This window comes from Heptranchias perlo, unplaced genomic scaffold (genome assembly GCF_035084215.1).
Source record: "Heptranchias perlo isolate sHepPer1 unplaced genomic scaffold, sHepPer1.hap1 HAP1_SCAFFOLD_43, whole genome shotgun sequence".
Lineage (NCBI taxonomy): Eukaryota > Metazoa > Chordata > Chondrichthyes > Hexanchiformes > Hexanchidae > Heptranchias > Heptranchias perlo.
In genome coordinates, this window is record NW_027139442.1 from 10,898,506 (window position 1) to 10,917,816 (window position 19,311).

Below are 19,311 nucleotides of genomic sequence, written 5' to 3' on the forward strand. Positions count from 1 at the left end.
GAGTATTTTCTGAAAGTGAGAGACTGGGAATGGTGAAGGAGCAAAGGGATTTGGGTGTCCATGGACACAAATCACTAAAGGCTAGTGCACAGATGCAAAAAGCAACCACAGACAAATGGCATTTATCTCCAGTGTTGGAATACAAAGGGAAGGAAGTGATGCTTCAGTTCTACAGAGCCTTGGTCAGAGCCCATCTGGAGTACTGATCCTCACCAAGGATATATTGACCTTGGAGGGGGGACAGTGCAGATTCACCAGAATGATACTGGGGCTTGAAGTGTTCAAGTATGAGGACCGGTTGCATAAACTTGGTTTTGCATTCCCTTGAGTTTAGAAGAATGAGGGGTGATCTGATCCAGGGATATAAAATAATAAAGGGATTCGATAGGTTAGAAAAAGAAACTATTTTCTCTGGTGGGGGAATCCAGAACAAGAGGACATAACGTTAAATTTAGAGCTAGGGCGTCTAGGATTGAAATCAGGAAACTCTTTTTCACACAAGGAGAGTGGAAATCTGCTCAGGCTGATTGAAGTGGACCCTGTGATACAATAGAATTTTCTGTCCTGTCAGACTTGGACATCTTGTAGATCCATCTTTTACAAAGGTGGAGGAGCTCAGTTCTAAGACGTATTCCACTCACGTCGTCATAAGTCCTCTAACTGTTTCTTTTATCAACGAGATATGAAGGTCAAAAACACTGTGTTTAAAAGAAAGCTGATTTATTTGACACTTGTACAGAATACTAAACTCCAGCCCAGTTAAAGGGGGTCATTAACATTAGAAACAAACTCCAACTGTCAGAATGAACATGGTTTAGTCCTGGATACAGCAATAACAGCAGAATCCAATCCCTGCAGTCACATGTGAACTCGCTGGTGACTCAGCAGGTGGGATGACTGAGTGAATCGCATTCCACACACGGAACAGGTGACCGTCCTCTCCCCGGTGTGAATACGTTCATGTCTCATCAGATCCCATGTTCTTTTAAAGCTCTTCTCACAGTTAGAATATTTAAAGGGTCTCTTATCAGTGTGAACAAGTTGGTGTTCAATGAGGCCGGATGAACAAGTGAATTCCTTCCCACACACAGAGCAGGTGAATGGCCTCTCCCCAGTGTGAACTCGTTGGTGTGTCAGCAGGGTGGATGACTGAGTAAAGCTCTTCCCACACACGGAGCAGGTGAACGGCCTCTCCCCAGTGTGGACTCGCTGGTGTGTCAGCAGGGTGGATGACTGAGCGAATCCCTTCCCGCACAGGGAGCAGGTGAATGGCCTCTCCCCGAAGTGAACTTGCTGATGTCTCAGGAGGTGGGATGATCGAGTGAATCGCTTCCCACACACAGAGCAGGTGAACGGCATCTCCCCAGTGTGGACTCGCTGGTGTGTCAGTAGGCTGGATGACCGAGTAAATCCCTTCCCACACACGGAGCAGATGAACGGCCTCTCCCCAGTGTGAGTACGTTGGTGTGTCAGCAGATCACTTTTTCTTTTAAAGCTCTTCTCACAGTCAGAACATTTAAAAAGACACTTATCAGTGTGAACAAGGTGATGTTCAATGAGGTGGGAAGATTGAGTGAATCCGCTCCCACACACGGAGCAGGTGAACGGCCTCTCCCCAGTGTGAATTCGCTGGTGTGTCAGCAGGTTGGATGACTGAATGAATCCCTTCCCACACACGGAGCAGGTGAACGGCCTCTCCCCACTGTGAATGCGTTGGTGTGTCAGCAGATCACTTTTTCTTTTAAAGTTCTTCTCACAGACAGAACATTTAAAAAGTCTCTTATCAGTGTGAACAAGTTGATGTTCAATGAGGTGGGAATACTGAGTGAATCCCTTCCCACACACGGAGCAGGTGAACGGCCTCTCCCCAGTGTGTCTGTGTCGATGAGTTTCCAGCCGGGACGAGTAACTGAATCCCCTCCCACAGTCCCCACATTTCCACGGTTTCTCCATGGTGCGGGCGTCCTCGTGTCTCTCCAGGTTGGACGATCAGTGCAAGTCTCGTCTGCACAGAGAACATTTGTCTGGTTTCTCCCCACTGTGAATGGTACGATGTTTTTTCAGGCTGTGTAACTGGTTAAAATTCTTTCCACAGTTAGTGCACTGGAACACTCTCACTCGGGTGTGTGTGTCTCGCTGCTATTCCAGTCACAGTGATGTTTGAAATCTTTTCCCACGGATGGAACAGATCAACATTTCTCCTATATTTTAAGGCCGATAATCTTCAGGGGCTGGTGAGTAGAGTGACTGTCAGATCTTGACGTGATGTTTGGTTTGAGTTTGTCGTCTGCAAATCCTCCCCTTCTAATCCCCTATAAAAGGAGATAACAAAAGTCCTCACTGTGAATACGAGATTTAAATTCAGAACAGGCAATTCCAGTTTCTATGGAACATTCGACCCGCTCATTCCCCCAGACTGTAAATGCCCGTCCCACACACTCACCCTCCTCCCTCTGCTGAAACCCAAACCCATCGCACCACTTCCAACAATTTTCCTTCTATTTAATTTTTCTGTCTTGAAGATCCCGACTCGGACTGGTTTCAGTTCTACACTCACTGGTTCCATTCCCTCTCCTCCCCTGAAGGTGCTAGTTCTGGCTAGGTTCAGTTCTACACGCACTGCTCCCAACCATCTCCTCCCCTGAAGGTGCTGACTCTGGTTGGATTCTGTTCTGCACTCACTGGTTCCCCTCTCCTCTCCTGAAGATGCTCACTCTTGCTGTGTGTATATGGTCTGCCCCTCATTTCGACATTATGTCCCTCCCTATAGCTGCCTGTAGGCAGTCCATATGTAATACCTCCCAAATTTGGCGACGGAATCTTTCTGACCAGTCACCATTTCTCCTTCATTTAAAGACTATCCCTGACCTATCACAATTTCTCCTTTATTTGCAGACAGTCCCTGACCAGTCAGCATTTCACCTTCATTGACAGACACTCCCTGAGCAAACACCATTTCTCCTTCATTTAAAAACTCTCTCTGACCAGTCAGCATTTTCCTTCATTAATAGACGCTCCCTGGCCCATCACTATTTCTTCATTTATGGACATTACCTGACCTGTCAACATTTCTCCTGCATTCACAGACACTCCCGGACCAATCACCATTCCTCCTTCATTGACAGACACTCCTTGACCAGTTTCTATTTCTCCTTCATTAACAAACGCTGCCTGACAAGTCACCATTTCTCCATCATTTACAGACGCTGCTTGAACTGTCACAATTTATCCGTCATTTATCGATACTCCCTGTCCCGTCACCGTTTCTCCTTCATTTATAGACACTCCCTGACCTGTCACCATGTCCTCCCCCATTTATAGATACTCCCATACCAGACGCCATTTCACCTGCATTTATAAACACTCCCTGACCCGTCACCATTCCTCCTTCATTTATAGCCACGCCCTGACCCGTCACCATTTCGATTTCATTAATAGACACTCCCTAACCAGACACTATGTTTCCTTCATTTACAGACACTCCCTAATGAGACAATTTTTCCTTCATTTACAGACACTCCCTGACCAATCACCATTTCATCTTCATTTACAAACATTCACTGTCCCGTCCCCATTTCTCTTTCATTTATAGACACTCCCTGACCCTTCACCGCTTCTCCTTCATATATAGACACTCCCTCACCCGGCACCATTTATCCTTCATTTGGAGACAATCCCTGTCCAGTCACCATTTATCCTTGATTTACAGACACTCCCGAACTAGTCAGCATTTCTCCTTCATTTACAGACACCCCCTGACCTGTCACCAGTTCTCCTTCATTTACAGACACCCCCTGACCTGTCACCAGTTCTCCTTCATTTCCAGACACTCCATGACCAGTCACCAGTTATCCTTCATTTACGGACACTCCATGACCAGTCGCAATTTCTCCTTCATTTAGAGACACTTCCTGACCAATCACTATTTCTCCTTCATTGACAGACGCTCCCTGAACGTCCCCATTTCTACTTAATTTATAGACACTTCCTGACCAATCGCATTTTTCCATCATTTGCAGACACTCCCTGACCGGTTATCATTTCTGCTTCATTTACAGACACTCCCTGACCAGTCACCTCCTCTCACCGCATCTCCCTCCAGATGTCCGTTCACTTGTGAGCAAGGCTCTTGCCATCCACAAACTTATTGCGGATTGCTGCATTTAGGAACATCGGAACAGGAGTTGGCCATTTAGCCCCACGAGCCGGTTCCGCCATTCAATTAGATCATGGCTGATTTATATCTTAACTCTATCTACCCTACTTCGTATCATAGCCCTTAATACTTTGGCCAAACACAAATCTATCAATCTCAATTTTCAAATTTACAATTGACCCCCAGCCTCAACAGCTTTTTGGAGTGAAGAGAGTTCCAGATTTCCACTCCCCTTTGTGTGAAGAATTACTTCCTGACGTCACCCCTCAATGGCCGAGCTCTAATTTTAAGATGATTCCCGCTTGTTCTGGACTCTCCCACCAGAGGAAATAGTTTATCTCCATCGACTCTATCAAAACCTCTAATCATCTTAAACACCTCAATTAGATCAATCCTAAATATTGTTTATTCAAGAGAATAGAAGCCTAGTCTACGCATCTGTGTTCATCATTTACATAATTCATCACCATAAGTACAGGATAGAAATTCAGAACACACAGTTCTAGTTTCTCTGGAACAGTCTTTTCTCCCTTGCCCCTCCTAAGCTGTGAATGCCCCGTCTGACACACTCTCCCTCCTTGCCCCTATTAAGCTGTAAATCCCCATCCCACACAATCTCCCTCGCTGCCCATATCAAGCTGTAAATCATCCGTCCCAGACTCTCCCTCCTTGCCCCAATTAAGCTGTAAATCTCCCGTCCCACACACTCTCCCTCTTTGCCCCTATTAAGCTGTAAATCCCCCGTCAAACACTATCCCTCCTTGCCCCAATTAAACTCTGAATTCCCCCATCCCACACACTATCCCTCCGTGACACTTCCTCGCTGTTTTGAAATCCAGATTCATCGCAGGATCTATTTTTCCTCCTTTTCTCTCTTGAAGGTTCTGCGTGATGTTGGGTTTCGGGCCCAGTCACTGTTTGCCCTCCAGTACCCGGCCAAGTGGTAATTCTGCACCTGTGAGCCTGTACAGCGAGCTGAGGGCGTTTCAACTATGGGGAGCAGCACAGTCACCGTCCCTGGCTGATTCCGTCCGGCAAAGCTGAGGCCAACGAGAGCAGATCAACAACAACCTGCATTTGCAAAGAGCGGAGTCTCATCAACACCGAGTAGGGCTCAGGCCCCGAATCAGAGCCGGGGGTCCCGGGACTCCATTACACCCATCATCCAGCGCCTACCCCGTCCTACCCGCCGCTTCTCGTTTTTTTCTCCCGTTTCCACCGAGTCCGACTCGCGAACAAAGGAAAGGAGCGATGCCTTCCCAGAATGCACGGCGGGCCTGGGGAGCATGCGCAGTCTGAGCGGGAAGTCAGCGCGTTCGAAAGATAGAGGGGTTTCTGGGGCGCGGGGGATTGTGGGGCCTCCGGCAGCCATGAGTCGCAGTGCGTGGGTCAGTGTTTTATTGCCCGCGTCGCGCACAGAACCGTTTCTCGAAATACAGACTGAGGAATTCAGAGCCGGTTTGCTAAACAGACACTGACCGTACAATGTAGAACATTTATTTTTAAATTTTTTTCTCGTGACTCAGTGGAAGAAAAACACTTCCCCCAGGGACCCAAAAAATAATATCTTCTGACTGGAGTTTTCATCAAATCCCAATAAAGGTCAATACATGCTCGCTCTTCACTTCACTTCAAGTAATAAATAAAATAAGACAACGACGTTACTTGAAAAACATTTTAATTACAGTATAAATACAGTAAATAAAAGATCAGGTTGAGTTTCACTTAAATAATGTGACGGATGGGTCTGCCTGTTGTTCATGATCTCATTCCAATCTGGATCACAAGATGAAAGCTCGACACGCTTATCAGGTGCGCTGTTGACTCGGTTTCTTTCTCTTGTTTTCAACATTCTCAAAGTCGAAAATCCCAGTTCGCACATGTAGGCTGTTGTGAATGGCAGCAACAACAGAACACTAATCTTAGTCAACAGAGGATATTCTTTGAAAGCACTGAGCCAAAAAGAAGATACACTGAATAACTTGTGGCGTGTTTTCAGTGTGCTCACAGGTGAGTCGCACCAGTTCGTTTTCTTGCTCAGGCATCAAGTTTAGTTTAATTGTCTATTCAGGATTTTCGAAAGCAAAAGGATCTTTCATCCAACGCTTTTCCTTCAAATTTTCAAATCCCTCTGTCGAGAAGTAGCGACTAAAATTGTCAGACAGAGCAGCGAGATGTAACTGTATGACACATTTCATTTCATTCCCTTTATCTTCATTGAAGATGTTCCCCGCAATTTGTTGTAACAGTGTTGGGAACATGGAATATCTCGGGTGATTACTTTTCAGTCGGGCTTGCCACAGTTCTAATGACTTCTGGAATGTTTTTATCTGTTCACAAGGTCGAAACAAATCATTGCCTCTTCCTTGTAACTTCAAATTCAGTTCCTTTAAAATTGAGAACATGTCAGCCAGGTAAGACAACTTCATTAACCAACTGTCATCATAAAATACATTTGCAAAATTAAATGTTTCTCTACCAGAAAAATGTGAATCTCTTTCCTGAGGTCGTTAACCCTTGAAAGCACCCTGCCCCGTGACAGCTATCGTACTTCAGTGTGAAACAGTAAATGAGGAAGCTCAGCTCCCATTTCTGAGCATAATGCTTCAAAAAGCCTGCAGTTCAGTGAGCTTCCTTTAATGAAATTAACAATTTTCACTACTTCCTTCAGTACTGCGATAAGATCAGGGGGAACAGCCTTGGACGCCAAAGCCTCGTGGTGAATGAAACAGTGATTCCAACCATCATTAACAGCTGCCTCAGATATTCATCTCACAACAACGCTATTTCTCCCTGTCATTTTTGCTGCACAATCACTTGGAATTTCTTTGCAATCAGCCCAGTCCAATTTGTATTTTCCATCTGCACAGTGATGCAGTGCTTCGAATATCTCTGCTCCTGTTTTATTTGTTGGTAAAGTTAGACAACACAACAAAAATTCCATAAAGTCATCTTGCCCGGCAGATCTCACATAAACTAACAGTGTTGCACAATTTGAAATATCAGTACTTTCGACAAGTTGGATAGCAAAATCCCCGGCTGCTTGGCTTCGAAATGCTCAGCAACAGAACATATTCGCCGAGACATTGTGTTATCACTGAGAGGAATGCTTCTCAATTTTTCAGCAGGCTTCTCGACAAAGATTGTACGCACCATATCCAGAGATGCTGGAAGAATAAGTTTTTCGCCAACTGTATGGGCCATTTTCTCTCTTTCCACACGATATGAGACCAAATATGACAACAGTTGTGCCTTATCAATCAGAGCAGTTGACCGACTAAGAACTTGTGCTGATAACTTTAATCCCCGTTTCTTCCTTTAAAAATATTCAAGCGGGTGATCAACGAGTTCCCCATGTTTTGTCAATAAATGACTTTTTAATTTTGACGAGTTTGAAACTCTTGTTTCCAAGCACCTCGCTAAAATTAACACACTGGGGCTTTCGATCTTTGTTTGCGTTTGCACAATTGATGAAACCACATTTCAAAAAAGCCTCACTATACTGCTTCATCCTCGATGTGGTAGGTGGTTCAGAGGTGGTTCAGACCCGGTCGATATGGCAGAAGAGCGTCCATCATTAATTGAACTTTCTGTTGCAGAAGAACTTCTTTCTCTTCTTACAAAACGATTAATTTTTGGGAAATAAAGTTTGATGATTAAGCCGCCCCCGACTCCTTTCCCCTTGATACTGGACTTACACCAGCACCACACACCGTCACTTTGTCGGCGAGGAAGAGCGTGTCTTGGCTGTTGCTCCGGAAAAACTAATCATAACTGAAAGTGTATTCCACCAGAAAAAGGCCATCGCTCCACAGAATGAAAGGACTGCCTGTCATCTTCCTAACGGAAATTCCCTGTGAAATGATTGCCTGCCATCTGCCCAACGGAAATTACCTGTGAAATGACTGCCAGCCATCTGCCTAACTGGAAATTACCTGTGAAATGACTGCCTGCCATCTGCCTAACCGGATATTACCTGTGAAATGATTGCCTGCTATTTGCCCAACGGAAATTACCTAATACAGATGTGAAAGTAAACTTCAGTCCAACATTCAACCAATCAATTTCACGCAATCACAATTTTTGACGACAAGACTGCCTGTGACATATCATCTACTTATGAAATAAATGTTTGCCTCTTTCTTATTTGATGTCCAGTTTTGATTCATTTTATTTTCCTGTGTTTGTATTGTGACCGTACCCATTTAATGGCAGTGAGCTGATATTGTCAATCGGGCTCAGCATTCTCTGGCGAGCAGCTACCGGCCTTATAAGCTCCGCTGATAACCTGATATCTGACGAATTTCCTTTCCATGTCTCATTATATTTATACTTTTCTATTTCGGGTAAAACGAGGGGGCACAATGTTAAAAACAAAGCAATTTGGCAAAATACAGGTCTCCCCAGTAAACGCAAGAGCACGCAGAATGAATCTCAATGGAACAAACCTCTTCTCTTTCACTCCCACTGGAAAAAAATCCGAAAAGACCAAACCCTTTCCTATTCCCTCCCATTGCATAGAATCCCAAAGAGAAAAACTCCTTCTCATTCCAAGCCATTATAGAGAGTGCGGTGCCCAGAACTGAACACAGTACTCTAAATGAGGACGAACCAGAGCTCTGTATAACTGTGACAAAACTTCCAGTCCTTTTTATTCCCGTTCCCTTGAGCTAAAGATCAAAATTTCATCTCCATTTTAACTTCTTTTTAGTGATTTAGTAATCACTGTTAGTGATTTCTGTACTTGGATCCCCATATGCCTCGATTCCCCGAGAGTGCAAAAATCTATCGATCTCAGCTTTGAATATATTCAACGACTGAGCATCCACAGCCCTCTGGGGTTGAGAATTCCAAAGATTCACAACACTTTCAGTGAAGAAATTCTTCCTAATTTCGATCCGAAATGTCCGGCCCCTTATCTTGAGACTATGACCTCTAGTTCTTGGTTCTCCAGCAGGGTAATCAGCCTCTCCTCACCGACCCTGTCAAACCACCTAAGAATTTTATACGTTTCAATGCGATCACCGACCATTCTTCAAAACTCCAGCGAATATAAGCCAATATTACACAATATTTCAACATAGTACAATTGCAGCAAGAATTCCTTCCTCTTATATTCCAACACCCTTGCAATAAAGGCTGACATATCATTTGCCTTCCTCACTCTCATTCGACCCTTGGTAACTCACCATTCCCAGTATGTTTTTCCTCCTTTCCTTCTATCGGGAAAAGAAATGAACGTTGAAAACATTTTAATATAATTACAGCGGTTTATATTTTGGAAACAATATCCAGCTGAACTGCATCAAATTCGATTGCAAACTTCCAGTTTCAAAAGGAAGTGAAATAATAAGAATAACTAATTGCGATGGCCGGGAATCGAACCCGAGTCAACTGCTTGGAAGGCAGCTATGCTCACCACTATACCACCATCGCTGACAATTTGCTGCCATAAAATAGTTCCTAAACATTAAACCCTAAACAGACACTGCAGGCTTTTGGATTTTGTCCTTCATTGAAACTGGTTTCTGACGGATCCTTTCTCGCTCTGTTGCAGTTCCCGTTTTCGCCCAGTAGATGTCGCCAACCCCCAATCAATGGAAATTACACAACAGCCAGTAATTCTTCACCTTTCATCGGACTGAAGAGACAGTCGATACCTGCAATACTTGACCAGTTGGAAATACATTTTGCCGCAGCTCACATCAGCCATTGAGTAAAGTTAAATAGTTATATTAAATCATTACAGAGACCGGACGACCAGCTGGGCACGAGTGGCAGCTTAATATTCAAGCCGATAAGATCTTTTGAAAGGACAGGGAAATAGGGAATGAAGGCAGAGTTGCAATATTAGTAAAGGACAATATTACAGCAGTTGAAAGATACAATATCAGTGAGGGTGAGCGGGCAGTGTAAACACTCTGAGAGACACCCATCACAAGTGGCCCCACTGTACTCCTCCAGAAGGTATAAGAAGGGCGAGTGGGGGAGGATTTCTTCATTCTTTGTGGAAGTATTTGTGAGATTGTGGAAATGTCTGGAAGATGAAAAACCGGCGGTAAAGCTCGGTCCAAGGCCAAGTCTCGCTCATCCCGGGCCGGACTGCAGTTCCCTGTGGGCCGTGTTCACAGGCTCCTGCGAAAGGGGAACTACGCTGAACGTGTGGGTGCCGGAGCCCCGGTCTATCTGGCTGCTTTGTTCGAGCATCTGACGGCTGAAATCCTCGAGCTGGCCGGCAACGCGGCCCACGACAACAAGAAGACCCGCATCATCCCCAGACAGTTGCAGCTGGCCATTCGTAACGACGAGGAGCTCAACAAGCTGCTGGGACTGGTGACCATCGCTCAGGGCGGGGTGCTGCCTAATATCCAGGCCGTGCTGTTGCCGAAGAAAAGCGCTGGGAGCATCAAGAACAAGCGAAGCGGCCAAAATTTAATCTAATAACAGGACAAGGACAGGACCAATCTTATTAAATCATTTGACTAATTAACAGAAAGAGTAAATAAGGGTGACCTGGTAGATGTAATACATTTGGATTTTCAGAAAGCCTTATGTAAGGTACCGCATTGTGGACTCATGGCAAAGTTTAGTGTCCGTGGAGTCAGGGGACAGGTCGCAGAATGGAAAGCAAGCTGGCGACAAAACAGAAAACAGAGAATAGGGGTTACGGTTAGTTGCTTGGAGTGGCAAAAAGTGGGAAGTGGTTTAACACAGGGATCAGTGCGGGGACCGCTACTGTTCACAATTAACATTAACGATTTAGATTCGGGAATCGGAAGTACAATTTCAAAATTTGACTTTGACACCAAATTGGGGGGTACAGTTAATACAAAGGAAGAATGTGTCAAAATGCAAGAGGACATTAATAAACTTGCAGAATGAAGAATAAGGAGCTCACATATTGTTTGGATAATAAGTCTGAACAGGATAGAGGAGCAAAGGGATCGAGGGGTACAGACACACAAATTACTAAAAGTCGCAACTAAATTAGCTTCGCCAGCGTTACCGTCTGACAAAGACACTCGCCCTGAATCTGTGAAAAGATAATGACCATTAACTTGGACTGATGCCGAACACATCCCCAGTTATAGTGCGGCCCGGCCCGGACATCTCATTCTCTCTGTTTTATATCAGACAGTATCCCACCTTCATGTGAGCACTAGAGAGAGAGAAACAGTATCAATCTTACACTTCGTATCAGTGTCTAAATCACGCACAATAGCAATATCCACCTTCAGAAACAGCGCCAGAGAGAGAGAAAGGGAAGCAGACACGGTGAGAGAGACAGAGAGAGCGGTGAGAGAACCGGTAAAGTTCTGTTTTATCCAGAAAGATCGCGTTGGAGAGACAGAAGATGCAATCTCATCTCTCACTGATATTGTACAAGGGACAGAAACACTATTAATCCCACACTCAGGGACAGTGCAGAGAGTGACAAAAACAATAAGCCACATTTAACCCTCTTTTGCCTGTTGCACCATCTGAAGTTTTGCAGCTCAAGGCTGTTCGATATTACTCTTAGTAACCGAGAATTTCACTCCGGTTAAATTAATCTGGGATTGTTGCTGTCAGATATTAATTCTACACGGTCCCAGCAAATACACCAACTCCCACTTTCCTCCCATGTTTCTCCAGGATTGGTCTGAGAAATCCACCCTCCAGTTTCGGAGTCACACGTTCATTCATCAGTAGAGGGGCCAAAAATGAACAGAATCCTTTGGCTCATTCCACAGCCGCCCACTTAATCTATGAAAGGCTCTTTACCATCACAAGATATGGACAGGAACAGCAAGGATGGAAACATCTAGTTTAATAGTTAGAGATTGTAAAGTCAGTCTGGATTCCAGCGTTAGGCACTGGTGAAATCCCATCTGTTTCCCATTCTGGTGCCTGTTCCTGCACTGCCTGTGGACCCCATTCCCTCTGACCTTTCCCCCAGCCCCACTTCCTTTGCTCAGACTCTGAAAAATTCCAATTGGGGAAAGTTTCCATCGATTTTTGTATTGGGAATTTTACCAGATATCTGCGCATGCGTGAATCAGCCCCGCCCCCAGGGCTGCTTGTTGGTGAGCGGAAGAGCGCATGCGCGCTCCCCTCCCCCAGCTCGGCCTGTGGGCGCCATTCCTTCAGTGAGCGGAAGAAGATGGTTTAAAACAGCCGGGAATGGAGAGATCACGGCCCCCGGGGGAAGGGAGCAAAGAGCAGCCTCGTTACAGCAGCTCATCGCTTCGGGACCGTGTCCGCAGATGGGCTCAGATCGCCATTGAGTCCGGGGGAAGGTCAGGGGGAGTCCGGGGTCTGTTTGTAAGAGGCGGAGTGGATCAGGAACTAGTCCAGGAACATCTATTGAGCGGGGGAAGGGAGAGGTCATTCTCGGGCTGTTTGTGCACAGGGTGTGTCCAGGGTAAGGGAGAGAGAATGGGAAGAAACTGCTATTTAAAATCATTGCTGCTTTCTCTCCCCAAACCAGCAGTGAATGTTCCTGGTTTATTTCCAGTCTCATCCTGTTTATTGTTACTGGACAGTGAAGAGTGGAAACAGAGCCGGACAGTAAGGATGTGGGGAGTTATTCAAAGAGCAGGCACCAGGTGAGAAGTTGAAGGACACATTTTAAACAACGGCTGTTTGCTTTCAGTTGAACGGTTAGTCCCCTGGGTGAGGGGTTTAGAAACCTGACCCGAACATCGGGTAGTCCCATTCATGGACCAGTGCAGTGGTTGGGTTGTGTCTGAATGCCTCTAAATTGTTATAAAACAGCCCAACACACCTGCTCTGCAGAAGCTGAGTGCTGCAGTATTGCAGTGGAGTCAGATACTGATACTGTTTGTATCGCTGATTTTCAATTGTGGATATTCAAAATAATTATTAACAGATATTAAACTGATCACTTTTGTATTTTCCACCTCAACTGTTCTTGAGTTACAAGAGATACGTTTCTTTTTACAGGCAAACCCTTGAAGGAGCCAGATTAAATGTGTAATTTCGTCCACCCGAGGCAAAGGAACAGTGCTGCCAACTCCTTCTCACACACAGTATGTATATTAGCACTCACAGAGCACGGAGACACAGACAGCTCATCAGTTCCACAGTCTCAGTCAGCAGAAGTAGTCAGTCCCACACTGATCCCAAAGTTCCAGAGACACATTTTCAATCCAACAGTCAAACAGAGCAGGTGAGGCAGACACTGTTCCATTTCTCCCGAACTCAGTCCCGCTAACAGGTAGATACAAAGATCCCAGTCCAAAATCTCGCTTTCAGATTGTCAATTTCACAAAAGGGCAACATCAGCCATGAATTAAGTACGAGATACCCCGAGATTCAAATTGAATACTAGCCCAGAACTCACACACACGTGAGTTTAATCATGCAGTATCCATTCGAATAGTGTACCATTCGAATACAAATTGCCAGTCCAAAACTCATGTACAGTATCAGATTGAGAAATGCGGTGACAGTGTAACCTAAGTAACATATTAGATACCAGTTTATAATATACTCATAGTATGAGATTTAAAAATACAGTATCAATTCTATTAGCACAGACTGAGATACACATTACATACCAGTCCAAAAATGTTATAAAATAAAATGTAATAATGCAGTATCAATTCATTTAGTGCAGACTGATCTACACATTATATAGCAATTCAAAAATGTCACCATGTCAGTTTGAAAGATATATTAACATTCACAATATTACTCAAAGAGATATAGATTTAATAGTAGTCCAAAAGCACACAAATTATCTGATTTAAACCTCCAGCATCAAATCCTGAAGTTTATCCAAATTTACCAATTAAATAATGAGAAAAATTATTTAAACATTATGATATTAAAGTACATATTGAATACCATAATGTAATCGGAGAAAATAATTAGATACAGATACAGAATGAATCTCACACTCAGATACAGTACAGAGACACACAGATAAAGAATGAATCCCACATTCACACACAGTACCAGAGATGGCAGATACAGAACGAATCTCATACTCACACACAGTACAAGAAATTGACAGATACAGAATGAATCCCATACTCACATAGATTACCAGGAACAGAATGAATCTCACTCACACAGTACCACAAACTGACAGATACAGAATGAATGTCACAGTCACATTACTGAAGACTGAGTTATACATTGCATACCTGTCCAAAGATCTCATAGTGTCAGATTGAAAGATACTGTATCAATTCCATTAGTTCAGACTGAGTTACATATTAGATATATTGGTAAATACTCATAGAGTATTATACTGAAATATACATTATCAATACCTTTGGTACAGACTGAGCTACACATTACATACTAGTCCAAAAACCTCATAAATGTTCAGACTGGAAGATACAGCTTCAATTCTATTAGCACTGTCTGACCTGTACATTGCATCCCAGACTGAAAAACCCATAAAATATTAGACTGAAAGAGAGATTATCGATTCCATGAGTGCAGACTGAGCCACACATTATATAGCAGTCCAAGAATCTCATAATGTAACAGACTCAAATATACAACATCAAATTCATCAGCACAGACTGAACTATATGTTACTCACCAGTCCAAAAATCTCATAGAGTAACAGATTGAATGATTCAATATCACTTCCATTATTGAAGACTGAGCTGCACATCACATTCCAGTCCAAAAATCTCATACAATATCAGACTTAAAGATACAGTATCAATTCCTTTAGTGCAAGATGAGCTACATATTACATACCAGTCCAAAAACCTCATAGTGTTAGACTCAGATATAGACTTAATCCCATTATTGCAGACTGAGCTACACATTACATACCAGTCCAGTAATTTCAACATAAACAGACTGAAAAGTACATTATCATTCATAATAAAGTTCAGAGATTAAGATGTAACATTACTCCAAAACTCACACACGTTGTTTGATTAAAGAAAACCGATAATTGTATCCATATTAACAAATTAAATACTCGAAGAACTGTATATACTTTAAAGTATTAAAAATATAGTTTCAAATCCGATACTGTAATCTGAAATAAGAATACAGAATGAATCCAGACTTGCACATTGTCTCAGAGACTGAATTACAGAATAAATCCCACACTGAGATAAAATAGCAGAAAATGGCAGATACAGAATGTATCCAACACTCACAGACAGTACCAGAGACTGACAGGTACTAGAGATAGACAGATACAGAATGAATCCATCACTTATATGTAGTACCTTCGACTGACAGATGCAGAATATACCCTACGCTCACACTCAGTAGTGGAGACTGATAGATACAGAATGAATCCCAAACTCGCGCACAGTACCAGAGACAGACAGGTAGAGAATAAACCCCATTCTCACACACAGTCCCAGAGACAGACAGACACAGAAGAAACCCCACTCTCATACACAGTACCAGAGACTGACCTCTACTGGACGTAAGCGAGAACTGTAAAAGAGTGGAACAAATTCACATCATCTGTCATGGTGACAGAAACAGGACAATCTGCAATGTGAGGAAAGTCTCTGTCTGTAACAATTATTCTCGCATTTTTGCACATTATGATAGTGAAAAATGAAGACAATTGATTTATAATAAGGTTTTTGTTTTACTCATTCGATAGTTGTGAATTTACCGCATTATATTTCACTGCACATTGCACAGTATTTCTCTCTGGTTTCTCAGGACACGATTTACATTGCTCCTCCACCCAATTTAGACTCTTCTTTTCCAAGCAGTATGTGGCCTCCTTATTCCCCCAAGTGAAACGCACCACCTCGCACCTTTCTATATTGAAATTCAATGGGCATTTACACGGCCGTTCTCCTAGCTTCACAGTCTTCCTCAGAATAGATAATACCCCCTAAATTGATTAGAAGAATTTAACACAGCATTACAAATAGTGTTTGGTCTAACAAAATGTACTTGCAGCACGTCTCCATTCCTAGTTTTTCTAAATCTCACTCGTGCAATATAATGTGAAGAATGAGTTTATCTTCTGTCCCTCTCTCATCTGCAAACTTCAATGTCCCGGGGTTTGGGGACATCAACTGGCCGGAAGCAGAACCGCAACAATTCGGTACAAATTGGTGAAACCGGATAATGTGCAGTGTGAACGTGTTTGTGATTGGTGGCAGGAATTAAATCTGATTTTTCATATCTGCCCATTAACCTTTAGTGTTTGTTATTGAACAGTGAACAGAGCCGTACAGTAAGGATATGGGGAGTTATAAAAAGACCATCTATTGCAGGCATCAGGTGAGCTGTTTGAAGGACAAATTTTAAACAGTGGCTGTTTTGTTTCGGTTTTATGGTTAGTCCCATGGGAGAGGGGATTAGAAACCTGACCTGTACAAAGGTTCCCGCCCCATGGATCAGTGCAGGGGTTGGGTTGTATCTGGATGTCACTAATTTTTTGTAAAACAGCCCAACACACCTGGTGTGCAGAAGCTGAGTGCTGCAGTACTGCAGTGGAGTCAGACACTGACACTGTTTGTATCACTGGTTTTCTATTTGTAGATATTACAATGATTATTAACAGAGAGATTCAATTGATCACGTTTGTATTTTCTACTTCACCTGTTGTTAAGTTACAAGCGATATTTTTTCTTCCTGCAGGCAAATCCTTGAAGGACCCACAATCAATGTGATGTTGACTCCACCCGAGGCACGTGGAGCAGTCAATGCAGCCAGCTGCTTCTCACACACAGTAGGTACATTAACACTCACAGAGCACAGAGACAAGGATAGGTCACCAGTCCCACAATCTCAGACAGCAGAAATAGCCAGTCGCATACTGATCCCAATCCAACAGTCAAACAGAGCAGGAGAGACAGACGGAATTTCCATTTCACAATGACTCAGTACCGCTGACCGGCAGATAAATAATTCCCAGTCCAAAATCACACCCAGTATCAGATTGAAAGGCACTGTGTCAATCTCACGTTAGTTCAGCCTTAGCTACAAATTAAATCCCAGATAGAACTGACACATGGGACCGATTGATAGGTACAGAATGAATCACAATAGTGTACCCGAGATTCAAATTAAGTACCAGCCCACAACTCTCACACATTATGAGTTTAAAGATGCAGTATTCATGACCACATTGTACACTGAGATACACATTAGATACCAGTTCAGATGTTACCCAAATTTGACTCACATATTTGTCCAAAAACCTCATAGTGTCAGAATGCAATGTCCATTTCAATTCCTTTACTGCAGACTGAGGTACACATTAGATACCAGTCCAAAATTATCATAAAGTATGAGACTGAAAGTTACAGTATCAATCCCATTGGTGCAGACTGAGCTACACGTCACATACAAGTCCAAAAATCTCAGTGTCAGGTTGAAAGATACAGAATCAATTCCATCAGTGCGGATTGAGCTACACATTATATACAAGTCCAAAATTCACATAGAGTCTCGTACTGGAAGATACAGTATCAATCCCATTAGTGCAGGCTGAGGTACACATTAGTTACCTGTCCAAAAATCACATTGTGTCAAACTGAAAGGCACAGTATCAATTCCTTTACTGCAGACAGAGATTCACATTAGATACCTGTCCAAAAATCAAGTACAGTATCATAATGGAATATATAGTATCGATTTGATTAGTACAGACTGATCTACACGTAACATACCAGTAGAAAAACCTCACACGGTATCAGACTGGAAGATACAGTATCAAACCCATTAGTGCAGACTGAGGTTCACATTAGATACCAGTCCAAAAGTGTCAAACTGAAAGATACAGTATCAATTCCATTGGTGCAGAGTGAACGACACCTTACAAACCAGCCTAAATATATGACACAGTATCAGACTGGAAGGTTCAGTATGAATTCCATCAGTGCAGACTGAGCTACACATTACAAACCAGTCCAAAAATCTCTTGCAGTGTCTGACTGAAAGTTAGAGTGTCAATTCCATTTGTACAGACAGAACAACAGATGACATACCAGGTCAAAAATCTCATACAGTGTCAGCCTGAAAGATACAATATCAATTCCATTAGTCCAGACTGAGCTACGCATTAAATACGAGTCCAAAAAATTCACAGCAAAAGATTGACATGTACATTATCTTCAGAGATTAAGATATAATCCTACAACAAAACTCACACACGTTGTTAGATGAAAACAAAATCCAATAGTGTATCCATATTTACAAATTAATGCCAGACAAAAGATTTGTACATATTAATGAATTTAAGAAACAGTTTCAAGCACTATACTGCAACCTGAAATAAGAATGCAGAACGAATCCAGACTTGCACTTTTCCCATAGACTGAGTTACAGGATGAATCCCCCACTGAGATAAAATACCAGAGACTGACAGTCACAGAATGAAACCCACACTCACAGATAGAACCAGAGATTGACAGATACAGAATGAATCCCACATTCACAGACAGTATCAGAGACTGACAGATACAGAATGAATCCCACACTCACACACAGAACCAGAGACTGACAGATACAGAATGAATCCCACACTCACATATAGTACCAGAGATTGACAGATACAGAATGAATCCCACATTCACAGACAGTACCAGAGACTGACAGATACAGAATGAATCCCACACTCACATTCAGTGCCAGAGACTGACAGATACAGAATGAATCCCAAACTCACACACGGTACCAGAGAATGACAGATACAGAATGAATCCCACACTCACAGACTGTACTGGAGACTGACAGATACAGAATGAATCCCACACTCACAGACTGTACTGGAGACTGACGGATACAGAATGAATCTCACACTCACATACTGACTGACAGACAGAGAATTAATCCCACACTCTCATACAGTCTGACATCTATTGGACATTAGTAAGAACTGTAACAGAGTGGAATAAATTCACATCATCTGTCGTTGTTACAGATTCAGCACAATGTGCAATGTGAGGAAATAGTTTCTCCCTGTAACTTCTACTCTCGTATTTTTTTCATATTTTGTCAGTGAAAAATTAGACAATTGATTCATAATAAAGTTTTGTTTTGATCGTTCGAAAGTTGCCCCATTATATTTCCCTCTACATTGCGCAAAATTTCTGTCTGATTTCTTATGACACGATTTAAATTAATTCAAATATACCGAACTGCAACACAAATAAAAACTGAGCGCAAATCTGGAAGTTTCAACGGCGACCGTC

The 19,311-nt window shown here is 42.9% G+C and overlaps 1 protein-coding gene, 1 long non-coding RNA gene, 1 other non-coding gene and 1 pseudogene across 6 annotated transcripts; 1 reads left to right on the forward strand and 3 right to left on the reverse strand.

The window, feature by feature from the left end:
- Window positions 1-703: 703 nt before the first annotated feature.
- On the reverse strand, window positions 704-5,428 carry LOC137312663 (zinc finger protein 271-like). Of its 3 annotated transcripts, none has more exons than XM_067979175.1 (2): window positions 5,343-5,428; window positions 704-2,312 (listed from the first exon to the last, which is right to left on the reverse strand). In XM_067979175.1, the coding sequence occupies exon 2, from the start codon at window positions 1,951-1,953 to the stop codon at window positions 859-861; it is 1,095 nt and encodes a 364-aa protein (XP_067835276.1). In that variant the 5' UTR covers window positions 1,954-2,312; window positions 5,343-5,428; the 3' UTR covers window positions 704-858. The 3 variants fall into 3 exon arrangements, with proteins under 3 accessions (XP_067835276.1, XP_067835275.1, XP_067835277.1); XM_067979174.1 differs by having other exon boundaries at window positions 5,112-5,421; XM_067979176.1 differs by having other exon boundaries at window positions 5,333-5,410.
- Window positions 4,111-8,471, reverse strand: LOC137312595 (protein FAM200A-like; annotated as a pseudogene).
- A 1,049-nt stretch (window positions 8,472-9,520) lies between these two features.
- trnag-ucc (transfer RNA glycine (anticodon UCC)) lies at window positions 9,521-9,592 on the reverse strand. Its single transcript has one exon. It is a non-coding gene; the product is annotated as a tRNA-Gly (tRNA).
- A 2,857-nt stretch (window positions 9,593-12,449) lies between these two features.
- Window positions 12,450-19,145, forward strand: LOC137312680 (uncharacterized). 2 transcript variants are annotated; one of them, XR_010960782.1, is made up of 4 exons: window positions 12,450-12,744; window positions 13,103-13,188; window positions 16,331-16,393; window positions 16,754-19,145. It is a non-coding gene; the product is annotated as an uncharacterized lncRNA (long non-coding RNA). The 2 variants fall into 2 exon arrangements; XR_010960781.1 differs by lacking the exon at window positions 16,331-16,393 and having other exon boundaries at window positions 12,456-12,744.
- The last annotated feature ends 166 nt before the right edge of the window (window positions 19,146-19,311 follow it).

Coding starts and splice junctions, on each gene's coding strand:
- LOC137312663 (XM_067979175.1), bottom strand. CDS start 1,953: ATGGAGAAACCGTGGAAATGTGGGGACTGTGGGAGGGGATTCAGTTAC.